The sequence below is a fragment of the Cyanistes caeruleus genome, chromosome 2 (assembly GCF_971803275.1).
Source record: "Cyanistes caeruleus chromosome 2, bCyaCae1.hap1.1, whole genome shotgun sequence".
Taxonomy (NCBI): Eukaryota; Metazoa; Chordata; class Aves; order Passeriformes; family Paridae; genus Cyanistes; species Cyanistes caeruleus.
In genome coordinates this window covers 49,091,777-49,118,416 of record NC_141702.1, presented here as the reverse complement: position 1 = coordinate 49,118,416, position 26,640 = coordinate 49,091,777, and the positions used below count along the sequence as shown (strand labels likewise).

General features: G+C 39.6%; 1 protein-coding gene across 1 annotated transcript in view; it reads right to left on the bottom strand.

The window, feature by feature from the left end:
• Positions 1–26,640, bottom strand: part of SLC35F1 (solute carrier family 35 member F1) — a 226,086-nt gene that overhangs the window by 35,957 nt on the left and 163,489 nt on the right. Inside the window, exons 3-4 of the mRNA XM_086876879.1 lie at positions 12,922–13,049; positions 62–221 (exon numbers count right to left, since the gene is read on the bottom strand). Coding sequence (XP_086733005.1) covers positions 62–221; positions 12,922–13,049 — 288 coding nt within the window. The remainder of the gene's footprint in view (positions 1–61; positions 222–12,921; positions 13,050–26,640) is intronic.

Below are 26,640 nucleotides of genomic sequence, written 5' to 3'. Positions count from 1 at the left end.
ACACTGGTCAACGGCTTCTCTGAACAGAACTTGGCCATACAACCCATTCATTCTTACTTACCTGCTCCTTGCTGCCTCCCAACGAGGACATCTGCTCCTGCCATGCAGCCCATGCCCAGAATGCAGACCACAATCCCGATGAAATGTACTGCCTTGTATCGTACCAGTAAGAAGAACCAGGAGAGGAGTATCACCACTGGGATGACAAAACAGTCTAGGAGCTGTCAAAAAAGAGAAGAAAAATCAAGAACACATCAAGCTGCAAACACTTTGCCTTGAAGTACTAGGACAGATTCCAGCAGAAGGAAACAGGGTTATTTAGCTTGTTATAGCACTTTCTACCAAGAGAAAGTGTACTCAAGTGGCTCTTCATACATCCGACACAAGACTGTCCATGGCAATTCCACAAATTCAGGAGAGCTGTTGTGCTACGGTAACACTCAAAGGCACTGCTCTTGGACTCAGATGCACATTTCAAAGCCATGGGAAGAAAACCTGGGCCAAAAGAGAGTCACACCACTCCATCTGGTTGTCACTTTGGCAATTAATAGACAAGGACTGAAGATAGTTTTCCTACAGTCTAGACATATGCTTTAATTCAGTCATTTCAGGTTGAGATATTAGGAATGTTCGTAACACAAAAGTTGGCCAGATTTATGAAATCTGTCTATATAAATCAGGGGTTTTCTGCATGTAGAATGCTTATGAAAAATCTGGCCCCTGTGGTGACTATCTATGAAAAGAGAGTCCCATATGCCCTTGAAGGAAAAACACTCCATCTTGTGTGCAGCGCAAGAAACTCAGTCTTGTCACCATATCCTTGGAAAGAGCTTTCTCAGAGAAATGTTAGCAAACACAATTTTTTTATTGATTGTTTTTCTGTAGAGACATCAAGCAATAGGCCCAGAGAAGATGTGATAAAAAAAGAAATGCACCAAATGTTTGTGAGAGGACCTTCAGATTTTCAAATTAAAATTTATTTTAGAAACTAAAATAACTGCATGGCACCAGGAAACAAAACTCCTGGGTAAGAAACACCCAAAGAAACTTGACTTTAATCCCACTTCCTAAAAGGATACAGGTAATGAAGAGTTGCAATTCTGTGGACTAATGATGGGATTTAACAAATTGTGCAGGATACACTACTGTCCAAAGCATATTGATACAGCATGCACCAAAGCTATATGACATGCATCTTCTTCCTAATGAAAATGTCTGGAACAACCAAAGAAGGAGAACCATGTACTGCATCTATTCACAGTCCTGGAAAACATTCTAAATATTGTTACCTTTATTTTGGATTATGTTATTTGATTTTTTCACCCTTTGAATCCATCACATGTTACTTACTTTCTCAGTGCGATTTAGCACTAAGGACACTGTTATCAAATAAAGATCAAACCCCTTTCAACTTTGTACATCCATGTGTTATTTGAAGTAAGATTTTTTGATTACTCCAAGAATTTTACTGCTTAGAAAACAGTTTTTTGCATGTGATACATACATAGTAAACATTATATTTGTGGCATCAGCAAAAATACAAAAAACAATTTTTGGTCCGAGAATAATTTCCCTGAAACTTCCTTTGTAAAACAGGAGGGTGCAGTGAAAACCCATCCATTTAAAAGGTTTCTCAGACAGTGAGAGGCAAAAGGCTTCAGAGGAAAACCAGTTTATCAGTGGGACCATGCTTTTCTTGGCAGGCTTAAACAGTCCCAAAGAGCTGCAGAACAGATGAGGGAAATCACAAATGGAAACGGTCGATGCTAAAAGCAGGTTCTGCATTCAAAGTGACAGCTAATCATCTAGAAGTCATGGTCAGGCCTCTTTAGAGTGAAAACTTTCTGCAGCAGCCCTTGAAACACCATCCTTCACAGAGAGAACACAGGAAAGGAAAGAACAGGAACAAGCTTCTTGGCCTGCACAGGGCCTCTGCTCTGCCCCTACGGAGCCTGTATCACACCCAGCTCACACGCGGCAGCTGGGCCGGGCAAAGACACGCACATGTAACACGCCACATCCATGGGAACAACCCCAGGAGCCAGCCAGCAGCTCTGGGAGCTGCCATCTCCTCGGGCAGGGATGGCTGGAAGCATTAAATCCTGGGCATCTAAGGGAAGGGCACCCTTTGGTGTAAGCTATGGGATGTGGGCACGGCTCAGCAGCTCCTGTCTCACTCCACACTCATTCGTCATGCCTGCACTTGCTGGATGTCTGTCCTTCAGCAGCTGCACTGGCACACACAGCACTCATCTCCTCTGCTGAAGGGGGAACCAAACAGCAAGGAGGCAGGCATTTCTCACCCTGCCCACAGCTATCCCTGAGAGTTTGAATGTCTCTATCACATTCCCTCCCAGGGCAGCATTGAGCAAGTTAATTTAACTTAACGTTTTCTGACCTTACCGAAGTTTTCCATCACGTAATGTATGACTACAAAGATGGAGGCTCTTTCTTTAACAGAAATCACATGGAGAATCATAGAATCATAAAATTTTAGAAGGATTTTGATTGGAAGGGGCCTTGATAATGACCCAGTTCCAAGCCTCCTGCCATGGGCAGAAACAGCTTCCACTAGACTGGGTTGTTCAAAGCTCCATCCAATCTGGCCTGGAACACTTCCAGGGATGAAGCATCCACAGCTTCTCTGGGCAACCTGTTCCAGTGCCTTAACACCCTCACAGGGAAGAATTTCTTCCCACTGTCTAATCTAATCCTGCACTCCTTCAGTTTAAAGCCCTTACCTCTTGTCCTGTCACTACATGCCCTTGTGAAAAGTCCCTACCCAGCTCTCCTGCAGTCTTTAGAAACTGAAATGCTGCTACAAGGTCACCCCAGAGTTTTCTCTTCTCCACTCTGAGCAATCCTAATTTTTTCAGCCTTTCTTCAGAGGAGAGGTGTTTCATCCCTGTAATCATCTTTGTGGCCTCCTCTGGACTTGCTTCTGCAATTCTATGGACTTCCTACAATGGGGGCCCAGCATCCATCCAGAGCTGGATGTATTCCAGGTGGTCTCTCTTCAGAGTAGAGTAGAGAGAAGACAAGCAGCAAGGAACACAAGTTACACTGGGAAAGGTTTCATCTCAATAGAGAAAAAATTTTTTTACAGTGGGAACAAACTCCACAGAGACATGAGAAGGTCACCAGAGATTTTCAAGATGTGACTGGGCATGGTGCTAAACAATCTCATGTAGGCTCCCTTTCCCACAAAAGGCTGGACCAGTTTGGAGGGCTCTCCCAAGCTGGGCTGTTTATGAGTCTAAACTGTTCTATGAGTTTAAAAATTGGTTGTGCCTGCCACATGTGTACTTCAACATACAAATTCCCACTAACAGTCTTCTAGAGGAAAATTTTAGAAACTCTTCTCATTCCATAAATATTTGAACATACCTATGTTTTCAAGTATGTGAATGGGTGTCTTTTAAGCAGTAATGTGAAAGGACGGACACGTGAACAGAACCTTTCACAAATAAACAATGTTGATAACAGCTAGAAAACACCTCCTTGTTGGCTGGCAGTCCGTAGTCTAATTCACAAATTGTTATTTGGAATGCTGCAGTATCAGTAGATACAAACATGAAATGTAGGTAATGTTCACTGACATTATATAGTTCTTAATTTGTGCTTCTTTTTTACCTTTAATTAAACAATGAAATAGACAGAAATACATTAGGTTACTACAATGTAAGCAGTAAGATAACCTAGAAAATATTACCTAACTCTTTTTCAGGTATTGCTTTAAATTTCACTTCTCCAGTACTAAATTCACCCCACCTTTCTTTTTTTTCCTCAGATAAACCTGTCTAGTAGAAGAAAAAATGCACATGTATTCCAGAAACAAAAGATGTGAAATTGAGGATTACATCATCTGCAAGAGGGCTTTTTAATTGATGGGGGCTTTTGCCTGTTTTCATTCTTTGTTTATTAATTATTTCAGGTATTAAGAAAAAATAATAATATTTTTTATATTTTTACCTAATTGTAATTTTTCTGTCTATAAAGATTTTACAGCAACAAAGACAGATTATGCTTAGCTGAATTTCATTTATAGTATATAAATATCAATCATTTATCAATATTTCTCAAATTACTATCTCTGATATTTTCCTTCCTTTCAATTGTTTATTTAAAAGGTACTACCTATATCTTGTAATTAAGGTAAATTAATGAGAGGTCTGATTTTAGTCAACATTCCTGTTAATCACAGAAGTTATTATATCTCACTAACCTAAAAGAAAACACATTCCCTGTGTTGCCATGGGGTGGTTCAGACCATGTTCTTTGACACTGCTGTGTTTGTCACATGTGGCTTTCTTCAGTCACAGCTCTGAATGGGGCTGCTTTAGAAGGCAGGATACAAAAATATGTAATTTATTGATAATACTGTCCTACAGAAGCTTCTTTTTATTATAAGAATGTTAAGTTGTTGTAGAAATTAAAGATTATTATTTGACTCTAAAAGATACCCCACTGCATCTAAGTCTGCTGATGAAACACGATGTTGAAATCTATTTCCCCTGATTATTTGTTTCTTAAATTATTATATTTGTGAATCAAAGACAAATACACTCTTGCTAACATTAAAAATCCAGTCTCTGGTCTCAAAAATTCAGCATGTCTCTGCATATCCACAGCAAGAATGTTCTGTTAAATCATTGGAAGGGAGAGCTGGCAAGCTTTAGAAGAAAGGTCTGTAATACAGCGTGAACTGCTGATCTGCAGTGATATCAAAAAGAAAAAAGCTGGTCAGCAAACTCCCTATGGGAACAGCTGAGCTGAATCTTCCTTTTTAAACATTCATTGGATTTTTTTCCCCCAGTTATAAGCCCTTTTTTTTCACATTAGGGGTTTCTCATTAGCGCTGCCCTCCAGCAAATCATGTGGAGAATCAGCTGCACCCTCTACTTACCCTGCTCTCCAGAGCAGAGGGATCAGTGAAATCAGTGTCGTACCCATCAAACATTCTATGGTCAAGTACACACGATGGCTTGTTCAGCATGTGACCTGGAAATTTTAATACAACAGCAAGTGCTATATCCAATAAGAGACACAGCTCCTGCTATTTACTTTTTTTTCAAAGGAAGAAAGGGTTTGCTGCCCGCTCAAGGGCTTTTTCTCCTCCAGTTTTCACATCACCTTCACAATATCACACACTTGATTCAACAAAAGCAGATGAGATGTCAGCCCTCACAGAGCTAGATGCCAGCTGTCAGGGGAGCTACATTGCAATTATGCTGTCCTGCAACCAAAACCTTCTGCAGGCAAGGTGTGGATGCTGGCAGCATCTCTGACAGGGTTATTTCAAGCCATTCAAATTAAAAAAAGGAACACTGTTTTTATCTTTCATGTTTCTATTTGCTACCTCATCACAACTTTACAACTTTCTTGCATGGCTTTTATTTAATCACTGAATTAATGCAAAACCCATTCACTTTCCATTCCTTCAAAATGTACAGTATTTCAGGTATGGAGACTGGTGAAAGAACCAGTGATGTCATTTGTTTTTTAAAAAAAGTAAAAATGTGTATTTCCATGATGTGGAAAAAACAAAAGCCAAAAGACTGCTCCCAGTTTTCTCCACTCTTCCCACAAGATCTCCAATATTTTCTAGATGTTTCTAGAACAGTTCCTATCAGTTTCTTTAATCTTTAATTCTTTAATCTATTAAAGTATTATCAGTGTTTTCTCTTCCCCTGTGGACACAGAAGCTCACTTCAAACTTTGACTGATGAAAGCCCTTCACCTCTATTTGACTTGTATGTATCAAAACCTGAGATGAGGAATCTCACAGCTTCAGCTTTCTGTGTACATAGAAGGAGTTTAGTGGCTTCTTCAAGTTTTCTTGAATGAAAGGTGGTGGTCACATCTGACCCACAGTTCCTCTGCTCTAAACTCTCTACACAAGGACATGCTTTACTACCAACATGAATAATCACATCTTGACTCCTTTAAAAAAATACCTCTTCATCTCTTCTCCCTACATGAACTCCCACGGTGCTTATACAGATCTGCTGAGATATCAGGAAAACTTACCAACAAACTGACCATGGAAATGGTCTTTCCTTTCATTGACTTCTTCCTCTGACTCTACATACCACTGTCAGAAAAAGATCCCTGTAAGGCAGTTCTGCCAGCAGTCGTGTTTCTGCAGAATCACCCCCTTCCCCATTTTCTGTTTAGTTTCTCTCAAAGTAATTTGACTGGATAAGAGCTCGGCAGATCATTTTCTTAAGGTTACTCATTAGAACTTCTCCATGTCACCACCTGCTTTACATATGTGGGGGATGAGATCCCAGCTTAAGAACATCCATGGGTTCTCCTGCAGGAAAACCTCTGCTTTTGCATGTCACCTGCCAGAATATGCAAAATGGGCACAGGCCAAAACCTCTGCTCTTGTAACAGGCACAGCTCCACTGAATTTAATGAGATTTTGCATATTTATGTTAGTAAAAAGTTTGGCTCTGGGTGATTTTTGCCAGTAGAGGCAGAGGCTCTGGATACTGAGAGCTCTGTTGACTTCAAACCCACATACAGAGACTGTGGATACTGCAGGGCCTGGTTTGCACCACAGATATGTAACAAGTTAAAAGACAGAACAGTAACTCAAAGTCTGATAATAAATTAGATACAAGATAGCCTCTAACAGTATTAATGTACAGTATGCAACTCTTCTGCAAAATGCTGATCTGCAAACCTTATTAACATTGCATTATTTCCTCACTGCCCTGAAGCAGAACAGGAAAGTATGGTCAATCTTACATTCATAGGATGGGAGGAGGAAGGGAAGGAATGGAATTTATCACTGCTTTTCGGATAATTCACATTAGCAACCACCAGGCAAAGTGGATCAACAACTTCGACATTGCATATCCCCTGCTTCCCACCTCCCAGATTTGCTTCAAAACCATCTCAGACCTTGTGAGTCAATGTACTTTGAGTCCACAGGGACAAAGAACAAAGTAAAGTGCACTGCCATCCTGCTCTCCTGTAATAAGCACTTACTGCTGACTCCTTTGCTTTTCTGGTGGCAGTTGTTGAGATATGAAAACTGCCAGAGGTAATTGGAAGTGTGATGTACTGCTGAGCCTCACAGTGATCTAAGTCTAGTTGAGAACATCAGCATCATAGCTTTATAGCCTGTCTCCTGGTGTCTATAAATCCCAGCTTTTACTACCTTTGTTTTCATCGTGCCAATCAAAGGCTTGATTGCCCAAGGAATAAATTACCAGATAAATCACTATTTGGAAACATCTCTCTCTCCTTGACAGTGCCTCTCTTCTTGTGACATTGTATGTATACTTTGCAGCACTATTATGCAAGGTGTTGCAGAAATAATCCAGATTTCTGTGTGATGTCATAATACAGAAAAAGGATAACCACTAGAGAATTGTAATATGTGTGTATATAGAGGGTGTAATATGGAGATGGATAGAACAATGTGGAGCAAGGAGAGCTAATTAATTTCTGGAGAAGGGTAGGGCAGACTGCCTCATAACACATCTTGATATGATGAGAAAGCATGTACTGGCAGAAAAGGTTACAATTGTTAGTATATAACAGGCTTAGGAGATGACATTATGGATTTTGGAGGAAGTTTGTGTGTGATACACTGTACATTCAGTACAGGAAAGCTGAAGTTAAAACACAGTTTCAAGGAAATTTGATATCTAGATCTAAATAACTGCAATAACTTCAGAATCTTATAATTCCCTCTGGGGGAAGCAATTTTATCTGCTGTGTAAAACTGTCCCTAACACTATTTAAAACATCCTTCTTGAACAGTTATGAAACCTTCCACAGGCCTACACCAGGGCTGTTTTAAAACCCATTAGGATAAATGTGACAGGCATTACCATAGACAGGCCTGAAAGTTAAGTACATACCTCTTAAAACAAGTCCATGGGACCAGGTGCTAGTGTACAAGGGAGTGCTTAGTGTATGTTCTGTATCTGGTACAGCTGACATGCAAGAAGGCTGCAAAATGCACTGCAAGTCTGAGTAATGCAACAGAAACTAAAGAACATTTCACAAGTTTGGGCCATCTGGGAATCAATATACATATGTCTGATAACATTAAGTATGACTGATCTCTGGTACTTCTTGAGATAGGTGGGTTTGGATATCAAACTGATCCACTTACAAACTCCTGTGCTTTTTAACTTATGTATACTCAGTTTTTTAAGAGTACCCTCTAGGGAACAGTTTTCATGTACTAGCCTGAGCACTTTCACAGCCATAGGAAGCTTGAGTTGCCATCCCCTCAGCCAAGATGGAGTTAAGTCAAGCCCTTTCTGTGGGCCACTGCTTCAAAAGCTATGACTTTATGAAAAAGGTGTCTCCACACTTACAATTTGGAAAGCACTCCAGGCTTTCTGCAAGCACTTGAGGCGTGCTAAGATCATGTCTAACAAATTGAGTTCCTTGGGGTACTTTGATGTAGGAATACTTAGCTTTTGAGTTTTTTGGAGGCAGGTATTTAGGCATCTATCTGCATCAATACAGAATCACTCTGGGCATGCAAAGAACTAGAGCTTAAAGTTACCAAAGAAGATGCAACATAATAGGTTCAAACATGTTTTTATGACCCAGCTCGTGCTCTGAGCAGCAAGAGAAGGAACAGTAGAGGTCCATGACATTTAATATTTGTAAACAATTAGATGTGAGTTTCTTGCATTGTTCCATTGAACTGATTTGTCTTTGGATTGCACTGCTGGTGCCTAAAAGGGGGAACTTGTATTTTATCCTTAGCAAATGACCTACACCTTGATGACTGAAATGTAAATATTGCATTGATTTTCAATCTAAATTCAGTGTCACCTAATTTGTAAGGGAGGTATTTTACTTGTTTGTAGGGTCTTTTTTAAAGAGGAAAATTATGTGTTTCTAGGCTTCACAGTACTTTGCTTTCATCTTGTGTTAAAACTGACTGCCACATTCTCAGATAGTAATTATAGAGTACATGAGGATTTGAAATAATCAGAAGCATGTCCAAAAGTAAAGGTTAGGTACCACATTCATTTCTGATTTGTGCCTACGTGTTCTCAATCACTATGATTCTGAAGGCGTTTGGAGAAAGATATGTAGGAAGGTTTATTAGAAAATCCTGTTTTCCCAGATCAAAGCCAAAAGAGAATTTTAAAATATAAGAAAATTTGGGTGTGAAACACTGAGCAAAAGTAGGGCACCATTTTCAGTCTTTTCATGGAACCATGATGAAATAATACCAAATATTAAAAAACAAAAGGATGGAGTAAAAACTAGAAACTTTGACAGTCCCAAGAGTTTAAAGCTAATTTGAAAACAAAGCTGTTGAATGCTAAGAGTTTTTTGGTGAAGCTGAAATCAAGCCATTTGCAATAAAGATGTATTTTTACTGTTAAGCTTTGGCTTTCTGCTGGGACAAGTGTAATGTTTTTTTGCCTAAAAGCACCACAAGCACTGTACACTTGCATGTTAGTTTTGCATGATGAAGCAGAGATGTCATGTGGAAAAAAGGATATGCTGTAAAACTGTTTTCCTACTGAAATGGTCCATGTACCACCACGATAAAAATGCTGCAAAACTTCTCATTTACTCAAGTGACAATTTCAAAAATTCTTACATTTTCTTCATCAAAAAAAGCCTTGATGAGCCTGCTGAGTATAAAATCCCCCAGAATTGACTTAAAGGGCTCAATTCTCAGCCCAACATATACATAGGTATAGACCCCACAACCTTCAGTCAAAGCCATGCTGATTTGTGGCAGGTAGCAATAGCTTCTTGGGTCTCAGTTCTGAAAGGATATGAACATTTTTTGCTATATGCCAGCAAGCATTTATGGTCTCACAGGCAGAGTTCCTGCAGGATTGGGCCTTTCAGGACAGAGACTTCCTTTCTCTTGAGACTTGTTTGCTTCTTCAAAAATCAGATTATAGGAAGAACTTTCTTTTCTTCATCTTCTACTTTCCACTTTTTCAGTCTTCATTTCATACCATGACACACTTAGACCAATGCTAAATAACTCCCTGAGCTGCTTCTGTTTCATCTTTAAATGAAATAGGGTGTTTGGCTACATTTCAGAAAATGTGTAATTTGATTCAACATCTTAATGCATTACCTCATACTTGTCCCATTCTCGTTGTCTCTTTGGGCTTTTTACTTAGAAGCTCATTCATATTAGGGCATGAAATGAATTTAAAATGTAGCAGGTATTCCCAGTCACTCCACATGTATCCCAGCAAACAAGGACAACTATGGGAAAAGGTGACCCTGTATACACTCCATGCCTGGAAAAAATCTCGACAGCATTTGAGTTCTTACCTGTTCCTTCTTTCAAGCTACATGGGAAAGAAACCTGAACTCTGTTGTAATTTTGATGTGGAAGAGGTCTAAAAATGGACTTGACATTGTCTGTGCCCTCTGACAGTTCTCCTGATCTACCACTCCTCTCTCTCACTCTCTCTCTCTCTCTCTCTCTCAGTTTAAAAGGAGACCATGGATGATTTCAGTTAACAAATTCCCTATCGAGGCACAGGCAATGCCCTTGAACTCTCCTGCCTGCTTCTCTGTCTACACTGTAACTTTTGATCTCTTGACAGAATACATTAAAGGCCATGCTCATTGCACTGCTGGCTCAAGGATCTGCATCCTCTGGAAGTGGGGGTTCACAGGTCTGGCCAAATGAGCCTTCGATACGTGCTTGTTGGTGGCTTTGGGAGATGGGATTTAATGACCCATATCATCCTGCTCAGTCCACTATTTATACTTGCTGTGAGTGAATCACACAAAGGAAGCAATTCAGTTTGCTTTTCTCTTTGAGGCTTTTAGTGGCTGTAAAATCGGAGAATATGAGGTTTATGTGGATTTAAGCTTTATTCTATACTAAGTAATCAGATTTGGAAAAGTGTTAAAAACAATATTACATTGTCTGGGCATGATTCAAAGAATCCTCAAACCCGGATTCTGATGCCAGAGGCACTTGTGAACATTTAGCATAAACCTCACATTCAAATTCCTTGAATTCACAGTTTTCTTCTATTTTTGCTTCTTATTCAGCTAAAGAAGCTCAGGATTTTCCAACACTGCTTTTCATCTACGGAAGAAATATACTCTTAATTAGCTTTGATCCTGCAAAACATTAACTGGTACTCATTTTATTAGCTCTAAAGCAAACTTCAGGCAAGTAACATGTAAAATACATTGAGCACTACCTAGTGTTGCTCAGTTATTTAGAAATAATGTAAAGAGGCACTAAGCTTGTTTTAGAACAAGTAGCAGTCTTGATTTCCCAAGACAGACGATTTCCAGTATCTTAAAAATGTTTCTATTATTCACTTTTGCACTTAAATTGGAAGAAGTCTAATTCTTTTGCATTTTTAAATATAAAATATCCAGATTTTATCTTTGAAGAAATTGGTACCCTAAATTTGTCCACTGCACATATAATTTTTTAGCAGGGATAGCTGCAGTTAAGGTGTTATATAACACATCTAACAGCTTGCACTGAAGTAGGACTTCTTCATACATTCATTTCATACATACAAATCAATACATCCATTCATACATTCAAACTCCATTCTTTTTGCTTAATGACAACTTTTGCACTCTGATCTAATTATGGGATCCTAAACATCCTCTCTTTGGTTTGCTTGCTTTGACAGCAGTGGGGGGCTACAGGGGTGAGCAGCAGCTAGAAGTCGGCAGAGCCAACGCCAGCTGTCTCCAAGATGGACCTGCTGCTGGCCAAGGCTGAGCCCATCAATGACAGTGGTAGCACTTCTGGGAGAACACAGTTAAGCAGGGAGAAAAAAAAACAACAACCCTGTGCAACAGAAACTGCAGCTGGAGAGAGGAGTGAGAACATGTGAGGGTAGCAACTCTGCAGACAGCAAGAGCCATGCAGAAGGAAAGGGAGGAGGTGCTCCAGATGCCAGAGCAGATACTCCCCTGCAGCCCTTGGTGCAGACCATGATGAGATGGAATGCCCCTCTGCAGCCCATGGAGGTTCACAGTGGAGCAGAGATTCACCTGCAGGCTGTGCAGAATCCCATGCTGGAGCAGGTCACTGCCCAAAGGAGGCTGTGATCCCATGGAAACCTGGAGTTGGAGCAGGGTCCTGGCAGGACCTGTGGATCCATGGGAAAAGAATCGCATGCTGCAGCGGGTTTGCTGGCAGGACTTGTAAGCCTGGAGGGGACCCACTCTGAAGCTGCCTGTTCCTGAAGGGCTGCACCCTGTGAAAGGGACCCGTGCTGGGGCAGCTTGTGAAGAACTGCAGCCTGTAGAAAGGACTTATATTGGAGAAGATGGTGGAGAAGTGTCTCCTGTGGGAGGGATCCCACACTGGAGCAGGGGAAGAATGTTAGTGATTTGACTAGTAATAAATTAAACTAATTTGCCCACACTGAGTCTGTTTTGCTTGTGATGTAACTGGTGAATGATCTGTCCTTATCTTGACCCACAAACCTTCCCTTATATTCCCTCTCCCCTGGTCCAGCTGTGGAAGAGAGTAATAGAGTGGCTTTGGTGGACACCTGGTGTCCAGACAGGGTCAACCCACCACAGAGACCTTCAGAAAATCAGATCTAATTGAGGAATCCTAAAAAAAGTACTTGTGTTCTCTCCAAGTACAATACAAAGTGAGAAAAACATTTCAGCCAATCTGAAAATATTTCCTCAAAGGACTAAATTATTTAGATAATGACAAAAATGTGATTCTGAATGGTTTAGCACAGAGGAATAAAATGAAAGAATGTTTTTGTACACTTTGGAAACTGTTAAGTAACAAAAATAGTCCAATATGAAAAAATGTGTCTTATGAGTGAGCATTAAAAGGTACCCAGAAGTCAGAGGCAGCAATTAGTTATTGGTTCACTGAAGCCAGTGGATACTACACCACTGACACCATTGGACCTATTATCTTACCTCAAAAGAGGAAATCCTTACCTGTACACTGGTAAGAGTCGTGTATTGATAAGCTTTGACTACCAGGTAGTTGGCTTCTATATCTATTATCCCCAGGATCATGTACTTCCACCATCTCCTCTTCAAAATTGCCAGCAAGTTTTCTTCTCCTGTGGTAGTAAACAAGAACAATTATGTAAGAGTTGGGTGAACATACCCCAAATACTTACCTGTCCAGAAAAATTATCTAGATCTCTCACATTTGCACTAAGCAGTTGAAAGCCACCATTTACAACGAGGTACTGCAAGGAAGTGAAAACAAACACACCCTATTTGTCTAGCAGATATTAAAAGAGCCAACCTGGCAAAGTAATATGTAAGGGTCAGACTGACACTTCACTTAAGATGTAAACACCAGCAAGAAAAACAAGTGCAGCTTGAGCAGACCAGGCATGTGTTCTTACCTTTAATTTTATATATACGCATATACGTGCACATAAAAAGAGCTAAAGAATAGAGCAGTTTATACATTTATGCTTTCCATACACAGTGATAAAATGTTGCACATATGATGGAACAGGTTTTTGCCAGGGTGAGAGATTATCAGTATCTTTAAATATGAGGGAATACTAGAGCAAGAGAGTAACAGCATCACATCTGGGCATATGACAGATCTGCTCCAAGGATGGTTACTCTGATCCTAGAGGTTCAAAATATCAGACTTGTTTAGAGAAAGGTTTCACTGAGACCTGTTTTGGGTGACAGTTGCTCTGCTCCCAGATTCTTTTTTCTGAAGTTGGCAGGTTTGCTGCCTTCTATGGGAACTCTGTCAATCACCCGGTGTGTAATCTTCACCACTTGAAAACTGACGCAACTTTCAAAAGATCAGCAACTTTCAAAAGGTCAAAGCATTCCTCGTGGTAGACTAGGGATCATTATTGTTCTCCATTCAAAAGCAAACAGCTCATTAATGAGGGTGGGCAAACCTATAACTTATTTGCATTACAGTAAGTTCCACACATGATGAGACTTTGCTGTGAAAGAGGCAAACTGTGACTGAACTCTGTACGACTGGAGTCTGTAGCCTAAAAAGGAACCTAAGTAGGGTTTATCTGTACTGCCAAGGTACTATAAACGGTATTTGAATTGTCTTGAAACTTTCAAAGCAAACCCCACTATTCTGAGATTTTTTTCACATTACTGTAGCTTTTCTAAGTGCCTGTGATCATAAAAATGGGTGATGGAAAACACAGAAGAAAAGGATCATTGTTATCCATTGCCACCAAAACTTGCTCCCAATTCTCCTTCATAATTTTCCTTCATGACAAGTGTGTTCACTCTCTGGCTCAAATGGACCCAGTGATATATGGGCTGCTATACCATGGCAGAAACAGCAGGCTCTCTATAGCACAGGCATCTCAGATCTTACAAGACTCAACCACAGAAAAGCAGATAATTAGTTCAAAAGTTAATTCAAAAAGCAAAGCTTTTAAAGCTTGGCTCTGATGAGTGACTTGAATGGGTATTTACCTGAACAAAGCACCTGAATCATTTAATGTTTGCTCATTAACAGGTGCTTGCACATGCACTCTTCCAGTGGGATATTATTAGGTAATAGACTAATTATTTGTTACAGTGATAATGACACTGACTACAAAACCCTTGAAGCCTCGACATATATGCTAAAAGTCATCTTTCCCTTTCCTTCCTCTCTCCTCTCCTTCCTTGCCTCCCATCCTTCTCTTCTTTCTCTCTCTTTCAGTAAGCAGCAGAAAAGTAACAGAAACAATGTGGTGAGTAGAGTAATACTTAAGACAATGAATAAAGAATAAGTACATTCAATCATATCATACATAATTTTTACACCTACTCAATCCCATCCTTCAGACATAATTATGACTACATCTATGTACTTTTATGGTGATTTAAACACACAGATTTATTTCCGTTATTTTCTAAATATATTTAGGGAGATGTTTTTAAAAGGAAATTTGAGATTAGATGTCCTAATTTCTACTGAAATCAGTGTAAACCACACAGGTAAATCCTTTACAGATATTGAAACTGTATCTCAAGTTTTTATGCTGCCCAGACAATGCCTTTAAAACATCAACTGGAAAACAACAATGCACTGGGAAGATGCCGTTAACATTGCAGAGTGATTTTTCATTTTAATTGTAAAGATAAAGCTAAAAAACCTGAAGACATCAAACCATAGTCTTTTCCAACAGTGGGAATCCAAAAGCAAAATCTGTTTTTGTTACAATAGGACCTTGATGGTACCTACAAAAGCAGAAAGAAGCAGTAGGCTGAAGAACTGTGCTGGCAATAGGTTGCCTGAGCCAGGACTGTGGGCAGGCTTTCTTCAACTTCCAGCCACAGATCACTTTATTGCTCACATGTGGCCAAGCAAGTTAGCTTTAAAAATAAATGTATGGCCATGACTTCTGGCTGATGGGTAAAGTTAGAGTTTCCAGCGATGGGAATTAAACCTACAATTCAAATTGGTGCACACAGTTCTCTCTTTTTGCTTTCTTGATTTTTTCCTTGCACTTGATGAAAATAAGTACTTGATATATGGTAGGTTATCTTTGATATACATCTCTGAGATACTCAAAATTGCGAAAGTTTCTGCTGAGAATGCTGGGCAGAGCAAAAAGCTCAGGAATCACCTCCAAAGTGAGAGACCCTTTGGGGAGATAGGCAGAAGGAAGATGATCATCTGCAGTGACTGTCCAATGCTATGGACAAATCAAGGCAGAGGCAGTGGAGTCCTGTTTTTGACGGGTGGCTGGAATGAAGTCACCATACTCAAATGTCCCAGTTTAGCAAAAACACCCAATAAAAGGCAAGAAGAAGATAACCTGGAGAAGGTGTGGGGCTGCCAGCAGGACAGGACCTCTGAACAGCAATCACAGACGGCATCCTCAGTGAATTCAGACAACAAAGAGAATGGAAATGGGAGTTTAGAAGATAAGTGGGAAGCCTTGATTTGTGAAGACTAAAAGGAGAAGGCAGAAAGAATCAAGAGCTTTATTCTAAGGTTCACATCCTGAATAGAAATTAACATTGACTTTGTGTAAAAACAATGATGGGAACAAAATCATCACACTTCATTAAAAACAAAGGAAAAAGAGAGAGTCTGAGGGTTTTTTTTAAATTTATTTCCCTCGATGACAACTCAAAGCAAACTAATTATTCACGTATTTTGAGTTGTAAGCATAGTAGACCAGAAGGACCAACTGTAGATGCCTATACCTGATCCAACTGGTAAAGCACTTACAAAGGTTTTTTCCAGCTTTTTTTAATGTCATTTGATTAGAATGAGATACAGTAGGAAGAGAGATTATTTCAGATCATGTCTTTTTGTTATTATTGCCATAGATCTGTGACTAAGACTTTCAGCCATTTATATAAACAAATATTAAACCATAAAGTATGCAGGTTAGCTTAAGGGCATCATTTCCCATGAGACAAAGCACATATTGATGCCAGTGAACATTCATTTATGTAAGCGCACACAGTAAAGCTGTCTTTAGACAGCCTTCTTTTGATGGAGGGCCTTCTTCAAAAAACAAAACCCCAACTTCTTTCAGTACTTGAGCTTCTGAAAATGGAAGTCTTCATACTCAGTCTAATCCAAATGTAATGTATATTTAAAAGTGAGTTGCCTAACAAGAATGTCTCAAGATTCAGAAGTCTAGCATAGTCTTAATACAGAGAAATAAAAAACTCTTCTTGCTCTTTCTAGAATGATATTTTAATTTTTTTACTAATTTTGCAGTGAGATGCACTTGACAGTTATATATACAGAGGAGCTCAGAGTGTTCGCAAAAAAGCTACAGCTTTGCATCTGCTGACTTGAATTAAAAATCAACAAATAAGCTGCTTTGTAGAAGAGGTGGTTTTACATCTTGTAATAAGGATTTACCCCTGGGGGGTTACAAAATTAAAAATAAATTAGAGAGAAAATTGAAAGAGGCTTTAGCTGTGCAGTGTCTACCAAATATACAAATATACATGTACAAAACCCTTTTTACATTCACCCACACAGCCACGGAGGTACAATAAAAAAACCTAACAACCATTAAGACAGCAAATTCCCAATTATTTGTGTATGGGCTTGGGACACAGGCAGAATAACAGCACTGCTAGACCAGAAAATCAGCATATTGCTTCTCTTTCATCCACTACAGTCTCTCTCTTTTACTTCAGATGACAACTTGCTATTTAGATCAAGATCATCAAAGGAGCTGTGCTCCCCTTCCTCCTTACAGATCTAAATGAGTGCAGGAGACTTGCAAGGGGGAAGGCAGACTGGGGAGGGCTGCCAGGCAGGCTGGTCCTCCCCTGCCTCTCACAAGAGTGCCAGAGTCAAGTGCTGCATGGCAAAGAAGCAAAAGTCTCACAAAGTATGAAGATTATACCAGGATTTACCTCTCTGTTTGAAAAAGAAATTACAAATGAAAATTACAGGATAATTGTTTCATTTTAATTTTGGCCCATTTTAGCCAGTCTTGCAGATACACAGCTTCACCACTACAAATGTTGTCTCTCTACAGACTTTGTAGACATCCAGCCCTGCTGGAAGACCTGGGGTAGGAAGCAGTCAAATGGGGTTACGCTGCATAGGGGTAACACAGATTTTTAACAAAGCCAAAAGGCTCCCATTCCTGAACAGTAAAACTTTCCTTGTCTTCTGCTATGTCAAGAAGCTGGTTCAGGAGACTGAAGGCCTCCTGTAGGAAACTTTTATCTCTGCACAAAAGCTCTAAAGAACTGTTCCTCCTCTGTGTGACTTTACATCCTCTGAACCAACAGGTTTCTTATTTCCTCATATCCACTTGTATTACTGATGACTACTTTATGGGAATACTGTTGCCTAAAGGCAAAACACCAGCACTGCTAAATTATTTATACAATAGAGAAAATGCACTCTTTCAGAAATACTCCACCAGTCTGGCTTCCCAAAACACTTGAAAATACTCTGTTCCCCTCGCAGATGACTGCTTATAGGCTGCACTGCTTTTGTCCTATACCACGTTTTCAGCAAGCCTTTGGGAAACTAGATTGCATCATTTCCTTTTGCCTCCTCAGAACATCTGATCTTATCCAACCTGTTCTCATTCACAGCTCCCTCCTGCTTCCTCTCTCACAGTGGGAAAATTGCGTTGGTGTAACAGCCCTGAGTTGCTGCTCTCACAGCCGGCTCTCACATGTTCCTGCTCCTTGCCCTGTGCCAGCTGGTGCTCGTGGGGCTGCACAGTGAGCCAGGGCAAAGACCAGCCTAAAACCAAAGATTTGGGATATTCAGATTAATTTTTAGACCATGGCCTGAGCAGTCTGTGACCAAATCCGTATTATTCTTTTGGACACGAGCACCAAGTAAGCAGATCCAGGCAAGGGACAAGTTTCTTCTTCTCTGATACAGGGCAGGCTTAGCCTATTAACATGACACAACACAGCATTCCCTTTACTAACATACAAGCTCATCTGAAATGTTTAGACTTGTTACTTCCTTTTAGAGATTTTGCAGAAAGTCTGTTTTGACTGTGGATGTAAATCACAATAGTTGAAGTCAGATCTAGGAATTTGAAAATGTATTTTCATTAAACATGAAATTATTAATTTTGGTGCCTTTATTTTGATCCAGCCTAAGCTCTGTTGTTAGATCTTATAATAAGCAGATGTTTTATTTCATGAGATTAATGGCCATTACTTTAAGGCGTAAATTGCAATTTAAACTTAACACAAATAAAGCAGTTGATCATTTTATTCATGCCTCAGTTTCTCTCCTCCTGCCCACCCACTAGACTACATATGGTTTTCCCTTTGGTGGCAGACACAATGCTTGGTGTCAGTACCACAGGTTACTGCAAACAGTCCATGTCCAGAACCACGTAAGATCTGAAGAACAGTGGAACACTGGAACAGTGCACTGTTTCAACAAACAAACTGCTAAACTCACACAGCCTTTAAATGTGTCAAGATAAAAACCACTTTGCTATTTCTTATATACAATTTTTTTATTCAGGTTGGTTTATCTCCTAGCCTAAACTTAGGTAAGCACTTTCCCTGAAATGGCAGCATTTTGTAATGCAGAAGGACACAAGCACACTGAGAAGCTGAAGCCTCCCCTCAAACCCGACAGCTGATTGTATCTTTCTGCATGAAATCTTCAAAATTGACTTCTGATCTACAGTACTCTCAGACTTAAGTTACCTCTGAGTTAACATTGTAGTCTGTCAGCTTTTGGTTCACTCTTACACAGAACTACTTAAAAACAGGCTCTGTCGGACAGATGATCATTGTAGATACCTTCCAACTAAAGTATCTTTCCCCTCCCCTCCCCTCCCCTCCCCTCCCCTCCCCTCCCCTCCCCTCCCCTCCCCTCCCCTCCCCTCCCCTCCCCTCCCCATATTCCTATTCCTATTCCTATTCCTATTCCTATTCCTATTCCTATTCCTATTCCTATTCCTATTCCTATTCCTATTCCTATTCCTATTCCTATTCCTATTCCTCTGTAAGCTCTGCAGTCAGGCCTTTTTTTATTGCTCATCCTCTTTTACATAGTGTGAAACTACTTACAGCAATACAAAGGTTTTCAGAAGAAAAAATTCCCTCATTTTCAAACTTACTAGAGTGTAAGTCAAGTGATCAAATGAAAGAAATCTGTATATATATATCCCTGTATATAATTTATAAATGTGTAATTTCCATTAATAATGTGTCCTTCTGGGTAAACTTGGTCATCTTAATCATATTCACAAGATTAATTAAAGTAAAATAATCATAAAAGAAATAATATTCATTGTTTAAGGCAGAGGAATCAGTTAGGATGCATGAGTTTTCTTTTTTTGTATCCACTTTTCATAGACTCATTACAAAATGTTGGTCCAGCCACCTACCCACTCTGTGACATTTTTTCCCAGCAGACAGATATGAATAATGAATTACCTACTTGCTATTCCTGATTCCTACAAATTTTATTCCCCAAAGCATGAGATTTGACTAAGATAGTAAAAAAAAAAAAAAAAAAAGACCCAATGCAAATTGTCATTACTATTAACCATTCATAGATCAAGCAGACCCAACTGGAATTTAATATGTACCCTTTTTTAAAAAGACAATAAGAAAAGAATAAGGAAGTCAAGGAGTGTGTATCTTTTTCCATTCTCCATCAGTGATGTCTGAACACACTGATTCAATTTAAATCTAATCTGACAGAGAGTGCAAAGATATTACTTCCTGTAGATTTAATAGTTAACTGAGCAGAAGAAAGGAAACCTAACATGGCCACCACTATGCACAGGCTTGGAGGTACTCACACTACTTACTAGGCGTGAGAACTCTGCATTTTCTTACACACCAGCTCATTCCACACCAGCCACAAATCCCTAAGAGATCAGGGAATGCCCATTCTGGGGAACACCACATTGCTACCTAGTAGCAGGCACTGGCATGAAATATGAGCAAGGACTGTATCCAGGATATGGCACACAGGTTTTTTACAGGCTATGAAACCTAGAGCTATCTACTGAAAAAGAAACCTCTCTGCTGGTGACTACCAAGAGGCCAGTACTATTAAGAGGAATAAGGCGACTGGTGAATAATTGAAAACGGGAGTGCTGTTTCTTGTGGTACATACACACTCCAACCCTGAAAATTCTCGTTAGTTTTGCAACAAATTAATTGACATTTAAAAGAGAATTTTCAAGTAGAATAGGATGGAAAGCTGCTGATAAAGAAGCAATGCTGACAGAATTAAAACTTCATCTGGAGTCAATAATGTTAGCCAAAAATATGTAAAATCCTAATAGGCAGCACTATTTTGTATCATTACCCAGGGCCAAGGGGAAAACTGAAGAGTTCAGAATATGTTACGGCTGGCTGGCTCTAGACATACATGGCTTTACAGATGCTCCATGATCTCTAGAGATATTACAGCATTCTTCTGCATTAGAAATCTGCAAACAGACACTCAGTCCTCTAGGAGTATTTATTTGTGGTACAGCCATGGGAAAATCTAAGAGAATTATCTCCGTTCTGGAACTTTCCTGACACCACTGTAGGGGAACTGGAATAAAGTTTGCTAAACTTCCAAATAACATGTTTAATATTATCCCTAGATGAATATAAAAGCTTTGGGAACCCCCTATCACCATGGGTAAAAGCCTCATTTTAGAACAACCACAGATTATTCAAGAAGTGCCACTAATTACACACAAAGCAGAAAATGTAGGAGCTGCACTAGCTAAAGGAATTGTGAGGCCAGTCCAGATCTCCAAGGTGACCAGCAACAGAGGCCCAAGGGAAGCATGCAAGACACACCAGTCCACTGTGGCTCCATCATTGTTGGCCACAGCATGAACACCTTGTTTTATGTGTGGCAGTAATTCCAAAAGGCTTATTCAAAATCAGTAAACCCAGTTAAGAATAGAGAAAATGCAGGCATGAGCATAAAGAAATACGTGAAACACAATGGTTTCAAACAACAGCGAGAGCTGGTGCATTCATTTGCCTACACCATGATACTTCCAGGAATCATACACACCAGAAATCTCAATGTTGCATCTGTAATGAGGAAAACTACTAAAAGCCCCCATTTGTTATATCCTTTGCATCATGACTAGTGAAGTATGATACCAAAAGCATAAAACATCACTCAACCATGCTATTAATTGGTATAGAGCATCTCACTGCCACCATGTCAACTAGATATCTACAGGCAATTCTGCTGAAGAAACTGGCTATTTGTTATCACATAATCCTGAATGAGTTCTCAGAATGACCATTAAGATTACACATGAAGCCAGATATATTTTTAGATGACACATTGATTGGAGCAGGCGGTATCTTTTTGCATATCTGTTATGTACCTAAATCAACAGGGTCTTGATGTTACCCTTGAAGATTTAGCAGTATTAGTATCAAATAAGATACTAATTAGTATCAAATCAGAATTATATGGGAATATAATATAACAGAATCCATATGTCTGTATAAAGGAGAGATGTGGGAGGCAAGAGGAACCATGGAGGTTCCTCTTGCAGGAAATCCTGCATTTCTTGTCTCCTGAGCTGTCAGAACTGGACTAGAAAAACTTTACAATGGGGCCAGGACTGTAGCATTTCTCACAAGAAAAATACAATTTTTCCATGATTCAAATTCTATAGAAAGATAACTTAGCAGGTTCACAAAGCACCTCTAAGAGGTCCATAATCAGAGTCATCAACTTTTGCCTATTTTTTACCATCTTTCACAAGCATGGTGGTCATGACCAGCATGTAAGCACAATCATGCCCAGAAGGTGGTGAAAGTTGATGCAATACTGAATGAAAGTTCAGGCATTGTTTTGCTCCAGCTAGAACACTAAATGTGAATTGAATGATCAGTGTGTACCAGTTTACATTCAGTAAATTGGTCAAAGCAGATTTGTATCAGGGACCAAAACTCACCTGGCCCTGGTCTTGCACAAAATAATGGCTGGAATACAAAGCAAAACCCAAAATCTACAGACACAAGAAGTCTTGTGTCCCTGCCTAGTGTAGTCTTGAAGACTGAAAAATACAGTCCAATCACTGTGGCTGTGCTACTGAAGCAATGAAGAGTCTGAGAGTGAGACTGATGAGCAGTTAGATGATGTGCTAGCAAGTTGGAGGTCTGCCGTCCTCCAGAGTCTGGCAAAAGAGTAAGTGCAGTGTGATGTGCAAATTGAGAGATGTTCCATCAGTGCTATTATTATAAAGTGAACTATGCATCTGATAGTGCTACTGATGACTGGAGATTGTGCTTATGCTTAAGGTATCAAAAGAGTAATTAACTGAAGATAATACTTATCTTTCCATGGAAGAAAGTGATAGCCAATAAAAGTATGATAGAGAAATCCAGGATCTTATAAAATTGTATTCCATAAAGTAGGGTAGTTTGGATCCAGGTATTGTACAGTAGGAGAGTGAATGCCACTATGCTGCTGCTTAATCAGTGAAAGACTACTATTATATTTGGTACTTGTTATCCTACTGTAATAAGAGTAACTCCACTAATTCATCCAGAAACTGAGCTGTGCACCTTGGAAAAGCCAAGCGTGGTTTTACAAAGAGCTGGCTCTAGGGGCAAAATCTGGAGCCAGCACGTAAGCTGCTACTTCCCAGAATGGTGGTTTGGTGGCCACTGGGGTTCTGATCCCAGGAAAACCAGCAGTTCTGGGAGGGCAAAAAGAGATCAGTGTGGGATACAGCTACTGGAAGATGCAGCCAAAACCTCTGTTTTGGTTTCAGAATAAATGCAAGTACATCACAATGGTATTAAGATCACTCCTGAAATAATCAGCTCTTGATGTCTGCCATCCCTGAAAATCTGTTACTTTCTGCACACTCTTCTGTAAAGTGTGCTACTGAATCATGCAGTGCTCAGCATGGTGCACTGAAAATTAAGCATCTCCCACTTCTCCCAACCAAGAATTCAAAAGAATGTGCATCTGAAAACACTGCTGAGAAGTATACAAACTTGACATAGCAGCTGTGAGGGGCGTTTGCACCTCTCTTGATTCCAGTTGATTGCCACAAAGCTCAAAAAATATCCAGCCATAAAAAACCAGTGATACTCACAATGAAGAAACTTATAAAATACTGTTTCCTTTATCTGAATCCTGATTGATAAGCAAATTGCTGAATGTCTCACTGGCATTTATCCTGTCTTGCCTGTATTTTACAGGTATTGACCCAGTAGCCTTTCCACACTAATGAGAAGTAACACTTAACTAGAAATATGTCCAATTCATTTGGAGCAGAGGAAATATTAATGTGCTAGGAAGATATTCCGGCTGATAAGAGCAACATGAAATTCTGTAATGTGAAACTCAGGGTTAGAATAAAAGAAACTTGCATCCTATGCAATTAACATCCAAGCAGAAATTCATCAACTGATCAGGTAACCAACCACTAATGTGTGAATTATGGCCATGTATCACAGGTAAGGGATGTCCCCTTACACACCAAGCTGGTTACTTACACACCAACAGAACCTTTACTCTCTTGTCATCTGTCATTTTATTCAGAAGCACATCTTTCTATGCTTACAAGCATACATATTTGACTCATACATCCTTTGACATCAATCCAGTTGTGCAAGAGTCATAATTTTTCTTCCTTTCTCTCATCTTCAGCTCCAGCTGAAGCCCAGAGGCAGTTCCATCACACAACAACTGTTCAGCACATGAAAGAAGGGAGTCAACGCACCTTCCTCACACAAGCTGTTAATAAAACTAACACAGAGCTGAGGGCTGGGAAGTACAGACAGAGCATTAGCTCAGTTGGTTACAGCATGGTGCCAATAAATCCAGAGTTTTGGGGTAGATCCTGTATGGACCATTCACGTAAGAGCTGGACTCAATAATCCTTCCAGCTTGTAATTCTTTTTGATTCTGTGTCTGATTTTTTATATTCTATATATGAGAGTGGTGCATCCAATGCTGAGATGTGCATAAGCATTTCAAGAGATCATAATCATGATAATCATAAGCATGATTCAAGAGAAGGAAACCACTCCAAAAGTAGCGGTCACCTTAGCAATCCCATCTCTCAGAAAACCTATCAGCATAGGCAGAATGAAGGTATCTCACACAAGACCAGGCAGCCAGGAAGGGTGAACAGACTGTCTGACCCTCTCAGAGAAAAGATGTGCTGGTGTGGAAGGCTCAAACTTCATCATAAAGGCCGTGACAGGTAAGTATGAAATCTGGTTTGTCAGTAACAGTAAAACATCTTCTCAGAGAGAAGTCGAATAATAACCTTTCAGGAAATGCAGTTAATAAAATAATTCATATAAAACACTGAGTGGCATCTAGTATCAAGAAAACCTTCTTGTAAAAAAAATCAGATGGACATTTTTTATGGAAGGATATTCATAGTTGATAAACCTGAACATGAAACTGACAGGTAAAGGAGGTAGCAGGTGCTATTGAGCCCTGAACTATAGAAGGGAAAGCTGTCAGTTCTGTGACCCATCAAACAAGAGTGAGGGTGTCATTAAACAACCCATAACTATTCCCATTCTTTGATATTCAAATATGCATCCACAATTTTTTTAATCATGACCCTTATTTTCTGCAGCCTTGTGCAAGGGGAGTGCAATCTGGGTGAGGATGAGTTACACCTGCTTTGTTCAGTGTGGCAATGGCTCCACAAAATGCACAACAGCAGAAAATCAGGGCTCTCTGTGGTGTGCCAGCAGCACTGGGTGTCCCCAGTTTACATCTTCTACACTGAAATGTATTCCTATGTGAAGGCTCAGCCCTTTCAGCCAACTTTACCACTGGCATAAGACAAGCCATACACATAAAATGTGAGCAGAGGTTTCAGGTGAAATTTGTGCAGGGCAGCCCAGGTGAATTAGGTCATTTGGGAGGTTCACACATTTGTGTGTTTCTAGTTGCAAGCAGCAGGCTGAGCTCTTATGAAACTCTGAAGAAGCAATTAATGTTTGAAGGCATAAAATTCAAGATGCCAGACATATGGCAAAGGAAGAGAATGAAGGTAGGTGGACATAACTGTGCTGCTTGGACATATGCCTTCACCTGTTAAAACTATACACTCAGTACCTGCACAGGAATGGTTGCTTATCTACTTTGCTTGAGCTGATACTAGGCTTATGGAAGTAGAAATATCCCCAAAAGATCTGGGAGCCACCAAAGTTTACAGGCTGGTCATGAGATCTCTACTGATGTCCCAGCAAGTACTGTTGCTGACTGTAACCACAGGGGCACCAGCAGGAGTTCAAAAAGCCCTTCTTTTATTTTGTTTTCCTACTCTCCATTTCTCTCTCTCCCCCTCTTAAGGTTTTCATGGAAAACCACAGTCAGCCTTTCCATGGTCTGATGGAATGTGTCAATTTATTATCCTGCTCTTTATCGTCTTCCATGCATGTTTAGTAACACTCACATATTCTCAATAATTTCATCCTGGTAATATTCAGCATTTGCATAGAAGATCTTTGCTACTCCTTAGTGAGCTAGAAGGCAATTCCAATGGGATGCTTTAGGTTGTTTATGGGGTTAATAACAATTTGGTTTGGTTTTAGCTATATATATTTAAATTTGTTTTCTAGATAGGAAAAAGTAACAAGCCATTTTTAGTTCAAAAAACAGAAACCATCAGTACTGTCTTGTCTTGTGACAGCAAAAGACTACAGAGCTCTCCTGACAACCTCTCTATTTTTTGGTCTCTTCTTATGCCTTGCTCTATTTAATGTTACTGAAGAGGAATACATAATATCTGGTCATAAAGATACAAAATTTCTCCTTTAGGAGAAAGAATGGGCTAATATAGTTCATCTGTATGGTACATTTGTCACCTTTACAATTGTATCCAAGACAGATAACATGCAGGAAAAATAGCTTTAAATAAAGAAACAAACAAAATCCTTCAATATGTAGGTCCAGGAAAGCATATGCTTTAGCATATGTGCAGTCAAGATATTGAACTACATAGGCTCATTTACTGCCAAATTCTGAGTTTCTGAAATGCACAAGATCCATAATAACTATTCAGGTCTGCTGTGATCTGTCTTACGCATCTCCTCTAAAAATTTCCTGCTTCAAAATAAATGAATGCATTTTTAACTGCTTTCTTGTTTACATAATTTGCAAATAGGAAAGGATAAAAAAAATCTTCCTGGGATTCAGACTTTTGCATTAATTTCACCAGTCAAAAAAGCAGTAAAATTTGCTTAGACAAAATGAGCATATTTTAATAAAAATTG